This window comes from Dermacentor silvarum, chromosome 5, assembly GCF_013339745.2.
Source record: "Dermacentor silvarum isolate Dsil-2018 chromosome 5, BIME_Dsil_1.4, whole genome shotgun sequence".
In the NCBI taxonomy this organism is placed as follows: domain Eukaryota; kingdom Metazoa; phylum Arthropoda; class Arachnida; order Ixodida; family Ixodidae; genus Dermacentor; species Dermacentor silvarum.
In genome coordinates, this window is record NC_051158.1 from 22,310,440 (window position 1) to 22,328,348 (window position 17,909).

The following is a 17,909-nucleotide window of genomic DNA, read 5'->3' on the forward strand; positions in this document are numbered from 1 at the left end:
TGCCAAGTGAACTGTGAACCGATGCTGATGTCGTCGACAGTTGAACCTTTTCATTCTTTTTCTCTAAGGCCACAGACTTTTTTTTATTGGCCAGCCGAACAAAACCATTTTCAATGACCTGTGACGAGCGTTTGCTCGGCGCCAAGAAGACAACAATTTCCTACCGTTGGTACACCTAGCAGTTTGTCAAAATGTAGCCAGAAGAATAAAAAAAAGCTTCTTCAGCCCCCACATGTCGCTGTTTGTCTTCAGGCCTCTGGGTGCACAGCGCCAACTAAAGGACAGGTGGGCTTTTCTTACCCCCACACGGAGAACTTGTCATTTTCACCTCAGTGTTTAAATGTATTGCAGTGCAGCTTCTTCCCCAATAAGATATTTAGGAACCCACCATGGTTGCTTAGTGGCTATGGTGTTGGGCTGCTAAGTACGAGGTCACGGGATCAAATCTTGGCCGCATTTCGATGGGGGGCGAAATGCAAAAACGCGCATGTACCATTTAGGTGCACGTTAAAGAACCCCAGGTGGTCCAAATTATTTAGGAGTCCCCCACTACAGCGTGCCTCATAATCAGATTGTGGTTTTGGCACGTATAACCCCATAATTATTTTTTTTCTTTAATAAGATACTTAGGTTGCTAAGTGTGGCTTTGTGCCCCACAAGAATAGAGAAGCTGACGTCAGTTTTCAAATTTCGAGTGATCAAACGTACAACATTTTGAAAATCTATGTTTTTATCGACACACTTCATTGTTTCCATGCATCAGCTGGCAACGCTGACTTCATCTCTAGCCAAGTCTTGTTTGACAATCACTGCACACCAGTTACCCTGATCATGGTATTCTGTCTCAACACAGCCTGGAGACACGCTTTCAAGCAATTCTCGAAGTTCTCCCTGCTGGAACAAGTGGTAATACCTGGCAAAAGAAGAGATGTCAATTAAGGATGGAGAAAAAAAAAGTCACAATGTAAGCTGGTGCAGCGGCTTAAGAGTAGCAATTTCGGCACCATGCACAACAGGGTCTTTGTGGCCTCGTTTAGACGAGAGCGATCACGAGAGCCTTCGCCTCGTTTAGACGAGAGCGATCTTAACTGTCCGCCCAGCGTCGACGGCGAGCTGCGGTTTGTAATGCTCTCTGCACAGCAGTCTGCTGAGCTCGATGATGCTTGGTTGTAGCCGCGCACGTAGCTGTACGATTCGCTTCTTCCAGCAGTGGTTCTTACCTTCTGAAGAGACGCCATAACGTGTACCGGGAATACGTGGCGCCCATCTCGCATCGGGATCGCATTTATTGCACTTGGCTTTTGCAGGCGCCTTAAGTAGATGGCGCCACCATACTGGCGGAGGCTCAGGTCGTCTGCACCTGCGCACCTGCCTAGGGCCTTTTTCTGTAGCTGATAGCAAGCGCTTGCGTGGCTCGGTGGTAAAGTAACCGACTCCCACGCAGCGGGCCTGGGTTCGATCCCGGCGGAGACCGGGTACTTTTTTTCGCATTTCGGGCGACAGCGTTTACGCAGCAGCGGCGGACAACAACGCGAACCGAAACGGCTATTAGAATGAGCCCATAAAACTTGCGCTGTAAAAAGAAACAGGTGCAGTTTGTTGTACTGGTAATATGGTCGCTAGACAGAGCGAAACATGAGCAAGGAGAGGATGCTACGCTTGCTTGCAAGTCTTTCTGAAAACACGTGTCACGACTTGCATACTTATTTTACTATATCAACAGTGAGCAACACTAGGGTACGCTCTTCAGTCACGGCATACAGATTTGTGTACGCAACTTATTTTTGCCATTTCTGTGCAGTGGCGGTGAGGAAATTGGCCATGAACATTAATCTTCGAGTAAATTGAACATTCTGCTTAGCTAAAGTGCCTACGTTTGACTTCTTAGTGAAATGTATCGCTAGAGACGACCCCTTTGACAAAGGTGCCACTGTGCTTGTCGCCACGTTTGACGTGGGGCGTTTGGGTTAGCAATTTAGTTGTTTTTTCCCCCCTTTCTAGTAATGCTTACAGCCAATAATTAACTTTTGCATGTAATTCGAGCGGGTGATTCAATTCTTTTTACAAGGAAATGTATCATGACTGGCTGTAAAACAAGTGGATATTTAATTACTCTGCAATTATGATGACTGACTATAAAATGCACAAAGAGCCAGCCTACTTCCTCCTTGACTTGCTTTCGATGGAGTCTCCAGCACCTTGGCATAAAATTACGTAAATGTGTTACATTTATTGACAGATTGTCGTAATTCACCACTGATGGGGTGTAAAACGGCACGATTTATACCTCCGTCAGGCGGGAAAGCACAGTGCCACTATGATTCAGTGTTATTCATAGGCTTATCGCAGTGGCTATGGCATTGCGCTGCAGGTCACGAGGTCGCGAGTGCGATCCCAGCAAAGGCAGCCGCATTTCGACAGGGGCAGATTGCAGCGCTGTGCATTTAGGCACTCATTAAAGAATCTCGGATGGTCGAAATTAATCCAGAGCCCTCCTGTACAGTGACCCTCGTAACCCACTGTGCAGTTTCGGGATGACAAACACAGCATTAAAAAAAAAAGTAGCGAAGCTTACTGTTGATAAAGTAACTCACTTCGCTGCATCAATGTGTGTTGTATCTCCGAAAGTAGTGCTTTAAAACTCAAATATTACTCAATGCAGGATCGGCAGCAATTCTGAAACCACTTTCTTGTGAGCTTCTTAAGCTCCACCATGCCATTTGCAATGAAAACCGGCATTTTTCCTCTGTCATCGAAAGCCGTCTCGTTTTTTGACACCTTTTTTGAGGCTTTGACACCTCGCCACTCTCAGGTGTTGAATACAGTGCTGTCTTGTCTTGGCTCGTGACCATGTTGGTACTTTGCAATACTGCCCAAAATAATAAATGTATAATGTGCCGGCTGATTTAACCAGTGACGCTGCCATCAATTCCAAACGACACTTTCCAGTGTAGCAGCATGATGGCTAAGTGACACTTGCTCATAGTGTGACTGAGGTGCCACTCGCTACAGTGGCACAATCGTTAAGACATTTTGCTGCTCATTTGAGTTCAAATTCCTAGCCATGATGGCCGCATTCCAGTGGGAGTGAAATGCAAAAACGCTGTACTGTGCTTTGAGTGAATGTTCAAGAATCCCAAGTGGACAAACTAGTACATAACTGCAGTCCGGAAGCGCTAGTCTCAATCAAGATGGTTACTATACATGGAAGATGGCTGTGAAATAATCCTTTTCCTTTCCTCGCTTCATCAGTGGCGAGCCACAAATGATAAAGGAACAGAATTGATCAAAAGGAATCCTTACATTGTACTGACGCAGGTTGCTTAAAGGGAGCCTCACCAGGTCTGGCCATTTTGAGCTGACAAGCGCAGTGCATACAATGCTCGCTAACGATCGTGTCTGCTAAGCTTCATATCCCTACGCACGGCAGAAAGGCCTTAACTTTCAAACCAAATGCCATTTGCCCTTCTCCTCGCGGGCGCCGTACTACCAGAGCCGGAGAGTTGACGTCAATCGGCCAAGTGTGCCTACGTGCTGTGATGCGACGTCACTCACAGTGAGATGTGACTTCCGAGAATCATTCAAAGCAACACCAGTTATTTGTTTAATATTATTCGATAGACGAATTAAAAGTTTACAGAAATAATAAAACATACAAACCAAATGTCTACGTGTTTTTTTTTTTTTTTTTTTTGTTACTTCATACCGTAGCAAGAGAGATGTACTTCTGTTTCGTCTGCTTGTTCCCACGTCGTGCAGTTGCGCACAGAGAATGAAACTATGTCATTTTCTACTGTGTTACAGCGCTGCCATCATGCTCTTTCATCCCCTCGCGTATGCCTCAATGCTCGTGATTGTGGCTCTGATTTATACCGCTAACCAGGTGTTCTCGTGCACAGCGTGCAAAATCGTCCACTGCACGAAACGAGACAAAAGCAACAGCTCGCACGCAAGACCGTCACCAGAAGTTCAGCAAAAACGCAAGAGAGGAAAAAAGAATGAAGGCGGAGCCCGTGACGTATTCGTCAAGCGATACTCCAGTATGGGAGAATGAAGGGAAGAATTTCGCTTGCAGAGGCTTGCAGAGTAGAGAGAGTGTCTATGTCGGCGGTGACGCTCGCGTCCTGAAATCACGGTTCGCGGCACTTCAAATGTTTCTATCATTGTTATTAATGAACTGATTTGAAAGATTCTTATGGCAGAAGACTCCTTAGAGGGCACGTACCAATTTCCAGCGTATAACAATAATTTGCTATGTGGCCTAGCGAGGGGGGGGGGTCTTTTAAGCGCAACCTATCCCCTGACGATAGTCCACAATGCTTTTTTTTAGATTCATACTGTATTTGCATGAACACAGCGCGAGGCATTTTGCAGAACTGCCAGCCAGAAGCAGCACAATTGCAGTACAATTGAAACCACGCTTTGAATGTAACAAGATTGCTTTTGCTTCCCGTTAACGCGATCAGCTAGGCCACAAGGCGACTAAGGTATGCGGGAAAGCCAACCTCTCCATAGCATGAGTGATAGATAAGCACAACAAAAGGGAATCGGAGCGTTAGCACACAGTCTAATACTAAAAAAAAAACTGCTTATTTAGGGCTTTAGGTCCAATGGCTCGACCTGTTACCGTAACACTGCGTCCACCAGACCTCATCTGCGCAAACACATCTGTCCCAAGCGCTACAGGATATCCTACTGTACTGTGCTAACAGACTACACTCCTGTGGTGGAGGTAGGCCACCTACAGGTAGATACTGCACATTGAGAAATGTAATAAATTGGCCAAGTCTAGCAACTGCACGGATGCGGCTTCATTATGCAACATTCGTATGCTTTATAATTGTAATATCTTTCAAAGGCAACTCCTTCGCATTCTATAGTATTTGTGGTCCCAATATGCTTGCAGAGATACAGTACCATAAGAAGAGCAGTTAGCCTCACTGCCTTATATGCCCCAGACAGTGAAACCAGGGGTGGTATTCTGCAAGTGTCCACCTAGTGGATATGTCAATTTCGTCTGCTGCTGAAGTGCTGATTGGCTAGGGGCGCCTGTCTTCCGACTCGTACCCCAGTCTAGCCAATCGGAACATCAGGAGCAGACGAAATGGACATGTCCACTAGGTGGACACTTGCAGAATACCACTACATCCAGTAAAAAAATATAACTGCGGTCAAAACATACGACTGACTGATCACAAGGTTAGTCTCCCATTCCCAAAGGCAAGTGACACTAGATAATCACCTGTAGTGGGTCTCTTGCGTATTCTTGGAATGCCAAGGCACCAGCATGTCCCTGGCCTGAAACTGAGTTCGATTGCAATGCACGGGCAGCGCTGATGTTTCCGGAGACTCGACTTGACTTCCACAGTTAGGCAGCAGCTTTGTTGGGGTTTACATATTTCGACAGTGCGTCTTCTTCATCGCCACCGGGGTTGTTCTGCTCCAAGGCCCAGACGTAGACAAGCGCACGTCCGCCAGGCCGCAGCACGCGCAGGATTTCGTGCACCGCCGCCTCTCGACGCTCCTGTTTAGTTTCAGCGTGAAACAACAACGGAATAGGCAAGGGTAGTTCATGTAAGCACCTGGTGATGTAGGATGTTGCTGCAGCTTGTAAGCTGAACTTCGTTGAAGGCAATTCAACTAGCGCAAAATCGGACGAGACAAAGCGAGAGGACGCTAGCAGCTAGCATCAGAAACCCAGTATTTACAGTATAGGTGTCCTATTTGATTTATTTTACGCTGATAACATTAGCATTAGGAATCCAGCAGCAAACCAATCTGTCAAACAGCATTAGCAATCTGTGCATTATGAATCAAGGAACAAGAAAAGGAGGAATTCTCGTAATAAGCACTTGCATATTCTGCTATTTCTACACCCCAAGAAGTAATTGATTGTGGTGGCCAGCAAATTGTCTTCGGTCTATGAACAATGTTTGGTATTCTTGTTCAGAAGTTTGACCCTGTGTCATCACATGCATTTAGCAAGAGTTCTGTTAAAGGAACACGAAATATAATTAGCAAGATAGACTCTGTTGACACTTTGCGCTTCTGGAATTGCAAATACACTTATTTCATGAGCAGAGAGTTGGTATGCCAGAATTGATGTCAAAGCGAGATTGCTGGTGACACCACCTTGAGTTCCCACACCAGTTTCTCATGAAGTTTCAGGTATTGGCAGTGTCTGCTCAGGCCTAAACTTTTTATCAATGTATACAGTGAAACCTCTGTCATAACGAACATGGCTATAACAAATTATAGATATGACTTAGTAAACAATCTTTGTTGTCAACATTAAAGTGTAACAAATACATGCTTATAAGCTATAACAAACATCAAATATAACAAACATATTAAAGCAAAGTTTTCTATGTATCACTGATTCGTCTGTGAGCGCCGAAAATGCCCTGCAGGAAGGCCTACTTGCACAATGGAACTATCTGCGCGCAGAATCATAGAACACTACAGTTTACAATGGCAATTGTACCGATAAGAACAATGGGAACTGCAACACCATGCTACCCACACGAATTGTATACAGTGGAACCCGATTGATACGATTCTGCATAATACGTTTTTTGAGATGATACGTTTTTTTCTTTCTTTTCCCGATAATACGATTTGGTTGGATAGTATGTTGGATGATACGATTTTCAGATAATGCGCTTTATTTTCTGCTTCCCATAAAGATCGTATCAACGAGGTTCCACGTCGCACAATGCATTCCCGGCCGTCGCCATCGGTAGGCCGCGGGTGCAGCGCATGGCAGAAGATGAGGCTGCCGTACGCGAACGTAAGCGCGAGTGCGATCGTGCCCGTAAGGCCGATCCCGTGTATCGGCAACGGCATGCAGTCCGTGAGTGTGTGCGTGTAATCAATGGCTACATGATCTAAAATAAAGGCTATGCAACTGAATGAAATGTCTTCATTCAACTTCAACATTCAAAAAATACAATTCTAAACAAGCAATCAAATCACATACGCATCACATCGGGTTGCTCAGCATTTCTTGGGTTCGTTGAGTGGTCGTTGACTTTGGACTTTGACTCTGAATCAGTTTGCATGGGCGACAGCTTCGCATTCAAGCATCTTTCTTTAAGAAAGGGGCTTTTTTTTTTTTCATGTCGGACACGGCTTTGCGCCGACAATGTTCAACTGTATAAAATAACTGCACTGCCATAATTGCATAACCTAACAAAAGGACTTGACTTAGCAACCTTTGTGGACATCTCTGGCACAAACGAGACAAATACACAATTGAGCCTTGAAAGCTGTAGCATCACAATGAGAGGCACAGCTTGGGCACAAATTTCAAAACAGGGAAACTTGGCCTTCATTCCTGAAAAATAATCACCTTTTATTGAAGTGCAAAAAGAGTGTTCGCAAGGTAATCTACCATTCTAAACTGATGTTGTACTGCTCAAGCGTCCCCTCAACGTAACATGCATGCTATACAGAAAAACCTCGGCAACAAACCCAGTGGATATTGTGTGTACTCACAATGGTAGACAGATGATGCAGCACTGCTATGCTAATGCAGGCATCAAAGACTCCCCTTCTAAATGGCATCTGCAGTACATCGGCTTGAAGAACTTCCAGTCCACGATGCCGACAAATATCACAGAGCCGTTGGCTGCGGTCGAAACCAAGCTTTGTGTAGGAAAAAAAGAGAAACATGCACGTCTATTCGCATCGTTTTGACTTCAGGTAGGCATTATGAGAGAACAGTGTTTCAAGCCCAGTTAGGAAGGTTCATCTTGGAAGCTGTCTAAATCATTTTGTTTAGCATACACTCAACTGATTTTGTGGGTTTATTGCATTTGAAAGAGAAAGTTATGTGCCAATTGTTGGGAGCAAATTTCTCATTCAGGCCAATATTTAACAAAATTGCCCCCTTCCCCCCCCCCACCTCCACCACCAAAAAAAAACATTGAGTTTACCATTCACATCAAGTTATAGAAAACAATGTTCGTATCCCAGTATAATGGCAATATTAGCAAGTTTCTGTCATAACGGTGCACATTACAAAGGGTTGCTTTCAAAATCCAGTTGTAGTTTACAGAGCTACAATTTTCTGGTTTTTGGTGCGCAATTGTGGATTTGTAAACATTGTAAACATTTTTTTTTTTACCTTAGCAATTTAGGGTAATTTCTGTCAAAATATTACTGACCCTAAATCAGAAGTTTGCTTCCCAGGCTCACTGGAAATGGTGCAAAAACCAGAACACTGAGAACCAGTGCTCTCCTTATCGGGAGACGATGCACCCAGGCACGACAGTGTGATGATCATGCTCGATTTAGACAGAAATAAGATTTCTGGCAAGAAAAAGTGACACAAATGTATGCTGCGCAGTGACAGGCTAATTTATTTTACTAAGTGCATTGGAACTTTTTGTGCTTTATTTATAAAAATTTGAGATGCACTAACCTTGAGGAGCTTGTCGTGACCTGTGAGGTACTTGCCATTGCCACAGCCAGCGTCGAGCAAAAGTGAGCCTTGTTCCAACGAATCCAGGAACTCTGCGACTTTGGGCCACTGTTTATACCTGGTGTCGCTGAACTGCTCTGCTATGTTTTCGTACACCTGTGTGCGCAAAACACTACAGCTGCAGTCTGAATAATGCTAGTTCTGGGGCTAAAATCATAAGCACTGACTCTGTGAACAGAGGAACGTCATTCACCTTGTAGACGTGTTCCACTTCTAGCCTCAGAGCAGATGCATTGTCTTGGTTTCTGCGATTCAGTTTGAACAATAAAGATGTAAGCTTTGTTAAAACTTGAAAGGACTTTGTAGTAATAGGTAACTTTGCCTCTGAGTGTCCCTTTCCAGGGACCTGTGAAATACAGCAACATTCTCATTTGAGCACCGCTGAGCATTTTAAACGTAAAAGGTTAAGTTCTACCAACTGCTGGAAGCTGATTTTCTTTATTTCGACCTCCGATTTATTGCTTTATAAAATTAACGAATGAGAAAAGTGAAAAAAAAAATGAAATTATAAAGTTTTCTACCTTACAATGAAGACAGATAGTGCAATGCTGTTAGCTATGTCAATTGAAGTCACTTTTATAAAGACTAAGGGTGTTCTAAAAGTAAAATTTCAGAATCAAATCAAATTCGAGCATTTGAGAAAAAGGACCTCTAAATAGTATTGAACTGAATGTTAAATTTCTGAATACAATAAAATATAAAGCTTGTGTGGAGTCCTCTTTGTAAAAAAAGGGGGCTTATCAACATTATTTTCATGGCTTATTTACAAGCAGATTCAAATGTAATGCATGCAATGCCGTTCGCAAATGGACATCCAGTTTAAACAAAGGAGCTTGTGAACTAGAAGCATCTGGTGCACTGTGACAATGACATTAATGAAAAAAAAAGAAGTACCATGGTGAGACTGGCCAAATAATAAATTGCTTTGCTCTAAATCGAGATAACAAAATCACATATAGGCTGTCTAGAAGGCATTCATAATGAATGACTGAAAGAATAATCTGCCCCGTGCATTTGCTCGGGAACCAGTGCCCCTGCGTGGTGACCGCAGTTCCAGTGCAGCAAAATAATTCGCTACAGTCCCCTTTTCCATCACTCTCTATCCTTTGTGACTCCAATAAGTGTTGTTATCCCTTACATATTCTAATAGTGAATTCTCGAATCGAATAGCAAAGGCTATTCTACTTGTATTGGGAATTTCGGATATTCGCACGCCCCTAGAACGACACCGGTCAAATATCAAGACACAGGCAAGTGGCAAAACTTGACTATTGGTATCTGTCCACCATATATATAAGTGGGCTTTCACAAGCGGCTGGGCACAATGCCAACTTACCCAAAACGATGAGAATCGCACAGCAAGGCGTTTCCTGCAGAAACAAATTATAAAGTAGTTACCCCATAGACCCAAATAACGAACCAAATTTGCATATTTTTCACGCCTGTGATTGGCATCAGAAACAAAAATATTGGGGTACGAAGCGTGTGCGCGAATGATATACAAATTGTGTCTGCATGTGCGGGAATGCAGAGTGCATTGCCGTAAAGCCGAACAACATTTCACTGTAAAACTGCAACGAAACGGTGATCTATCGAAGCTTGTGCGACTTGGTGCGAAGCATACAGACATGAACAACACACACACGAGCAGACGCCACTCCCAACTGAAGTTTATTTAGAGCAGAAAGAATATTCATACATGAAGTGCGCATCTTGCAGAAGGCATTTGTTTGTGTCTTTGTTCTAGTTCGTGCCTGCAGTTTTCGCACTGGCTTATACCTTGAATCGGTGATTGCTGGACAAACAAACTGCGATTGTTTCCGGAAACTTGCTTTTGAATGTCGCAGTACGCGGTTACTCGTGAGTAAAAATGTACAGAAATACAAAAAATGTACAGTATGCGTGCCGCAAAGGTAAGCAAGGGATGCGAGGCAGCAAGATCGGCCAGGCGGTGCTCACCACATTTGCAGCTTCCTCTTCGTATGTGCCTGAACGTGTATGAAATCCGGACACCGCGCTGAGAAAGAGTTAGACCGTTGTCCAGTCCACTGGATCTCGGAACAATGTCGAACTTGCGTGACGCGATACTGGATGCATAAGAGAACCACAACGTAAGAACTCTTTGTCTCGTCGGTCTTGTAAGTTTGTCAGCGCGGTACTTAGACCGTTAGTTCTGTGAAGCTCACAGTTAATGTCCGCGATGCATACGAAAGAGCAACATCACTTCACACTGTTGTAAAGTATTGTTTCACAACTTCATTGTCATTCAGTTAATGAAAGAAGATTTACTGCTAAACAAACAAATTGTACTGGCAGTGAGGTTTCAGCAGAAAAAAAAAGGAAAGGTCGAAATTTCGTCCTTTTTCTTCCGAAACCTCACTGCCGGTACGATTTGTTTTCCGTGTGTTGGAATAAATTGGTGTTGGTTTCGAGCTAAAGCCGCCTTTTAATATGAAGCTTTTCCTGTTGCCCTTCCTATGTACCTGTGAAATGCACAAATGCTTTTATTTGGCCACCATTGAGTATATTTGAATGATATTTATCACATTACAAGTAAAAGTTCTAATGATTGCAGTAAGCATATATGTTTACTCTGGGCCTCAATTCTTATACGAAAACTGCCAGAAATTGAAATATTTAGGGGAATTTAAGTCTCAAGTGGACAACTTTGTAACTCTACAATAAAAGTAGATATTGCGATTCTGCAAGCTGCACCTATTACAGCGCCTAAACTATATTCGTTTATTAAAGTTTACACAAAATGCTTTGCTACTTGAGTTTTGCAAAAAGTCCTATTCACAAACTACCCATGTAATTGAGAGCTATGTATATTGCGTCATGTTTGTTCACTTTAGACATATTAACAGACTTAGTTTACAGTTAAATTCTGCTAATACAGATTTATGGGATTAAATACTTGCTGCAATTTGCTCCAAATTGTCTTAGTTTACCAATTTTCGTCATTTTCTATAAATGTGTGGAGGCCTAAATCAGCATTCTGTTTCTGGTTGCCACTGGAATTGAATTTTATTTCTTTCGATTCGGACTACTTTCATTCAGATTGGTTCAGTGGTCACCTAGTGATAGCATTCGCACATTTCCCGCGTAACTTAACAGCAACATTGTTGCGGGCTCCGAACTAAGGTTTCCTCTTAACCGTGGAAATCCACAGCACACAGGGAGGTGGCACTTTGGTCTGACAATTCAGTATGACAATTCGGTCGTCGAAATTGTGAAGAAAAAAAGTGCGGCCTTTACACCAGTCTATACGGTAGTTGAACCAAGCTTTCTCACCCGTGAGACCACATGTAGCGGCTGTCGCCAGACAGAATAAGTGCGCTGCAGGGAGGCAGAACCTGAGCCACCTGGCGGCCATCGGGGTGCCGGAAGTTCATCACGACCGGGGAGCCCAAGCTAAGCAGCAGGATGTCATCGTCAAAGGATTCGTGGCTGTCAACATGCGGAGGGATTCCTGGCAAAAAAGAAGCGTTGCGCGAGTGTAACACATCTGTCATCGCGACATCCACGAGAACGTGCTGGGCCAACCGTTAACTGCGGTGGCATCTTCTGCACTGCCACCTAACTGGCGTGAGGTTGTCCCGAGAGTGCGGCGCAATTTGAAAGCGGGACAGACGAGTGATAAATGTGTGCTTCGCCGCTCATCAAAATTTTCCATGAACAGCTTGCATGTAAATTTACAGGTGCCATAGACACCAGTCAAAGCTTTTGCAGTGCGGGCAGATGTAAGCCAAGGACTCAAATAAAAAGTCTAATGATGCATTCTAAAAACAGGCTACACCCTTTGGGGCGTATCTTTGTCCCACAACAATTACCCCCATCTGCCTTGCGTGCGTTTTTTTTCTTGAGAACTCTGCGCTCGCTACTTTCCTGTTAAGAATGATATTCCAGGCTGATAATGCGCACGCTGTTTGTGACCTTGAAGTACCGGATGTGTTGCATTAGAGGAAGGAAAGGCACTCTCGAACGATGACGGTTATTATGCATCCCAAAGGGTGAAAATCGAGAAAAGCTGGACCACCTATAGTTTAATGTACGCCTAAATCTAAAAACAGGTGCCATCGAGTTTGGAATGCAGCTGCTGCAGCAGGGAACTGAACTCTCGACCTTGTGGTCAGCAGCAGAACGCCACAGCCACTAAGCAACAGTGGCTATGGATTGGACTCAATCATAGCTTTTTGCCATGTTAGTAATAATGCTCCAACAAAGCAACTGCATTGATGTCAGTGCTAGATAAATAGATCAATTACACATAATGGATTCCGCAGTGCATCTATATTAAGCATAATAAAGAGCTAAGAAAGATTCCTGTTTTTTCTTAAGCCCAACTGCAAATTCAGAACTTTATTCATTTACTTGAAATACCTTATGGGCCCGAAAAATGGGCATTGGGTAGGGGGAGCTTCAAAATTTAACACAATATAGACAAAATATAATTATACAAATCATAAGAACACTTTGTTAATAATTATACAATGAAGAATCAACTGTACACAAAGTCAAAAATCTTCAAGGTGAAAAAGGCATGAAATGCAGACAAGAAGTTAATTAAAGTAAGAAATGTGTGTTTATGTGGTGACGGAATTTTTCATTGTTAGCTTCAGCTACTAGGATATTGGGAGGTCATTCACCAAGCGAATGTCATGTTGCAGATGACTTAAAAGTGCCTGTTTTACCATAGATGCACGTGAAAAAAAGATTATGTAATCTTCGTGGTGCATTTCACACTATGAAATGCACCACATCTCTCTATTGCATGGTAGCTTTCTCAAGCACGTGGAGAGGTGAGCAGTTAGTCAAAATGAGTCCCAGCCACCTAGAAAACATAATTTTAAAAAAGTGACGTAACATCTTTTGTGAACTAAGCAAAATTGGATTCGTGTAACAGATCACACTTTGCAAATGGGCTCTGCATTGCAGAGACTTCCAAATGCAAACGAGTATTACCCTGTCCAGGGAGGTAGCGGGTCACAGTTAGCTGGTCGGGAAGTCTGTCCAAGTGACCGGCAGCGACAAGCCGGTCCAAGAAAGGCGCACATTCTTCTGGAATGCGTTCGGACAGTGGTGCATCCTTCTGTACTCCCTGGAGGCTGTAGTCGAAGGCGTACCCAAAATGGCGGACTTCCCGCTGACGAAGAGCTGCAGCGAAAGGACACCAATGTGAGGCCTAGGAAAGACTAACAAATAAAGACTTTCTTTTTGCTCTTTCCTCCAAGAAGGATCGGAATGTAAACACATTTTTACAGAATATCATAGCCCCTGCACGAATCATAAGGACAGTAGAAGAACAAACTTGATCTTGACAGTTGTTATGTCTGGTAGAACGAGGTTAATAGAATACCATCAAAAGTACCACTTCAGCTACGACAAAAAAACACGTCACTATGGTGTCTCAGTTAGACATCAGTGGTCGACATCTTACATATTTTCATCTTAACAACAATAAAAAGCTTTTTCTAACAGCTCTGGGATTGAAAATAATAACTTCTAAATACGATAGCATTTCTTAGCGTGCTCAAATCCACTTACCTGAATCTTGCTCGGTGTGTGAAGGAATTACTGTTAACGGTTTCTATTCACACTGTGCCCGACAAATGATTGCAACCATCGGCTGCGGACACTGGACCACCACAAAGTGGGGCGACATACTTTGCTGGCATGCCGGGACTTTTCTCACCTTGTGACTCTTCTGAATCACCCCACGTGATCAGTTGTGCTAGGTCGGTTGCCTCTTGCTCGGTGATGGCATCTTTAATAAGCTTCAATCCCTGCGGCAGTTGCCTGTCATCGAAAAGGTTGCTGCAGGTGTTTCCTCCGATGCTTGGCGCTGACAATACATCAGAGAGGGGTGAAAAATAGGAGGACATCGGTGTGTGAATACAGGACGAAGCTGCTTAACAGACGTCTGTGTTGCATCGTTTATAATATCTCTACCTAATGGCCCTGATTACGAGGTGATTCTACACGGTCAACGTGCACAATGAGAGCCAGTTCTTTTCTTGCGGTAACTTGTGTTAGAAATGAACTTTCTTCCCAGAGGACTAACCTTGTTCAATGAATGCAGGAAACACGGGGTCCTTAGCGAATGTTGGTACGTTGCTGCTCAGGTAACAAGCCGCGGCAGTGCTTGAGTCGACGTCCTCGAATACCACTACGGCAAACGGTTGACCAGGGATGAGCAAGATGTCTTGTATGCTGCCGTAGCAGTGAAGTTCGCTGTAGATGGCCTCGTAGCTACCACCGCAAACCATTCCACAGTTGTTGAGCACTAAGAACTGAAAGTAATGAAAAATATAAAAGCAAAACCATGAAAACGGAACTTGCGATCGACTACTACGCGACAGTAAAGAAAATATGGTGGTAATCACCCTCGTCGGATAGTCGCACACGTCGACGCCGGTGTTCTCGCGGATGATCCGAGCACATCTTGCCACTTTTCGACGAGCTTTTCTCTCTGACTTTGTGAGCTTTAACTTCGCAGCCACTTCATCGGTCGAAACTAAATCAATCTCGCGTGCTGCCATAACAACTTCGTGGGCGCCGCCATTAGCCTAGGTTGCCACGACAACGTTTCTAATGACTCGACTCAACTAAACGCGAACTTCACGCAACGCGTGTGCATCGCGTTCACAAACTTAGAAGCATAAAAAAAACTGTTTGCTTCGCTGCACAAAGTATTTGGCATTAAGAAGAGTAATCAGAGGTCTGGCTCAGAGGTCTGGAGTCACGGAACTATATGGGCTAAGTGAGATTTGAGTGAAGACCTCTGAGATTAACGACTCACGCTGTTGATCAATCTTGGAGGCTATGCTCAGCAGCTTGAAAATTGGGACATCCACTTAGAGGACGCTACTTTCGCAATTTTGTTTATAGGACGCCGTTCAGCGACGCTAACTTCTTTTCAGAGCTTGTCACGGCGTGGTCACGGCTACACATTTGCATGTGGCAACGGAAAAATGGCTGCGGCGCACAGAGAAAGTTGTATGTGCTTTCATCATCGTCATCATCATCAGCAGCAGACTATATTTATGTCCACTGCAGGACGGAGGCCTCTCCCTGCGATCTCCATTACCCCTGTCTTGCACTAGCTGATTCCAACTTGCGCTTGCAAATTTCCTAACTTCATCACTCCACCTAATTATCTGCAGTCCTCGACTGCGCTTTCCTTCTATTGGTATCCATTCTGTAACCCTAATGGTCAACCAGTTATCCATCCTACGCATTAGATGACCTACCCAGCTCCACTTTTTCCGCTTAATGTCAACTATCTCCGTTTGTTCTCTGATCCACACCGCTGTCTACCTGTCTCTTAACGTTAGGCCTCACATTTTTCGTTCCATCGCTCTTTGTGCGGTCCTTAACTTGTTCTCGAGCTTCTTTGTTAACCTCCAAGTTTCTGCCCCATATGTTATCACCGGTAGAATGCAATGATTGTACACTTTTCTTTTCAACGACAATGGTAAACTCCCAGTCAAAATTTGGCAATGCCTGCCGTATGCACTCCAACCCAATTTTATTCTTCTGTAAATTTCTTTCTCGTGATCTGATTCCCCTGTGAGTAATTGGCCTAGATAAACGTACTCTTTTACAGACTCTAAAGGCTGACTGGCGATGCTGAATTCTTGTTCCCTTGCGTGGCTATTGAACATTATCTTTGTCTTCTGCATATTCATCTTCAGCCCCGCTCTTGCACTTTCTCGGTTAAGGTCTTCAATCATTTGCTGTAATTCGTCCCCATTGTTGCTGAATAGGACAATGACATCTGCAAACCAAAGGTTGTTGAGATATTCGCCGTTGATCATCACTCCTAAGCCTTCCCAGTCTAAGAGCTTGAATACTTCTAAGCATACAGTGAATAGCATTGGAGAGATTGGGTCTCCTTGCCTGACTCCTTTCTTAATTGTTATAGGTAACTTTCTACTTTTCTTATGAAGAACCAAGAATGCTGTGCAATCCTTGTAGATATTTGCCAATATATTCACGTATGCCTCCGGTACTCCTTGATTACACCATGCCTCTAGCTATGACTGCTGGTATCTGTACTGAATCAAATGCTTTTTTCATAAACCATGAAAGCCATATAGAGAGGTTGATTGTACTCCGCAGATTTCTCTATTACCTGGTTGATGACATGGATATGATCCATTGTAGAATATCCCTTCCTGAAGCCAGCCTGTTCTCTTGGTTGGCTGAAGTCAATTAAGTGTTGCCCTGATTCTATTTGAAATTACATTGGTGAATATTTTATACAATACTGAAAGCAAGCTAATGGGTCTATAATTCTTCAATTGTTTAACGCCTCCCTTCTTATGGATGAGTATAATGTAGGCGTTCTTCCAGCTTTCTGGTACACTTGAAGAGAGGCATTGCGTAAAAGGGCCGCAGGCTTTTCAAGTATGATATCTCCTCCGTGTTTTCCTAAATCGACTGTTATTCCATCTTCTCCAGCAGCTTTTCCTCTGGTCATGTCTTTCAAGACCATGCTAACTTCATCGCTAGTTATAGAAGGAGCCTCTGTATCCTGTTCATCACTACTTCGAATGAAATTAGCGTGGCTGCTCTGGGACTGTATAGGTCAGTATATAATTCTTCCGCTGCTTTTACTGTGTCGTCGAAATTGCTGATCATGTTACCCTGCTTATCTTTCAGTGCATACATTTTGCCTTGTCCTATGCCTAGTTTTCTTCCAATTTCATGCTGCGTCCATGTTTTACTGCTTCCTCAATCTTTTCCACGTTATAATTTCGGATATCCCTTACTTTCTTCTTGTTGATTAGTTTCGACAATTCAGCGAATTCTATATGACCTCTCGAGTTTGAAAATTCCATGTTTTGCCGTTTCTTTATTAGGTCCTTTGTTACTTGGGAGAGCTTACCTACTGGTATAGTGTAGTAATCTGAAGGTCTAAGTCCAAATTCTCCTCCAGTCCACTACATTTTCAGGCACAGAGTGGCGCCTGACACCGGCAAAAAAAAAATATCGTCGAGAGCTAGTGGGGCTATACTAGTCAAGGCGCAAACAAATTAGGAAGGCCCACTATAAGCTTCAACAAAGTCACTCCCTCACCAGAACAGGAATTGGCCTCCCTGGTGCAGTATTCGGCCCCTACCTCCCAAAGGACTCCTACAATTTACCCATGGCCCTCAGTCCCCAGCGGCTGCGGATCACCTTACCAAGGCGGCGGTCAGACCTGCGACGCGGCAGAGGGTGCTAAAAATCTCTGGGTCTGGACAGGCCGCCAATGGAAACTGAACCTGGCAACGTTCAGCACGCGTACCCTATCGAGTGAGGCTAGCTTCGCGGGGCTATTTGAAGAATTATCAGGTATTGCCTGGAATATTATTGGCACTAGTGAGGTGAGAAGAACTGGTGAGGCTTATACAGTGCTGACTAATGGCCACGTCCT

The 17,909-nt window shown here is 43.9% G+C and overlaps 1 protein-coding gene across 1 annotated transcript; it reads right to left on the bottom strand.

Annotated features, from left to right (window-relative positions):
• Positions 1 to 712: 712 nt before the first annotated feature.
• Positions 713 to 15,414, bottom strand: LOC119453055 (alkylated DNA repair protein alkB homolog 8-like). The gene is given in 13 exon segments (XM_037715041.2): positions 713 to 913; positions 5,243 to 5,370; positions 5,372 to 5,524; positions 7,498 to 7,647; positions 8,426 to 8,581; positions 8,679 to 8,730; positions 9,822 to 9,855; positions 10,445 to 10,572; positions 11,780 to 11,957; positions 13,451 to 13,642; positions 14,181 to 14,330; positions 14,550 to 14,778; positions 14,872 to 15,414. Coding segments are annotated over 13 exon segments (1,860 nt in total). The 5' UTR covers positions 15,028 to 15,414; the 3' UTR covers positions 713 to 759.
• Between the last annotated feature and the right edge of the window lie 2,495 nt (positions 15,415 to 17,909).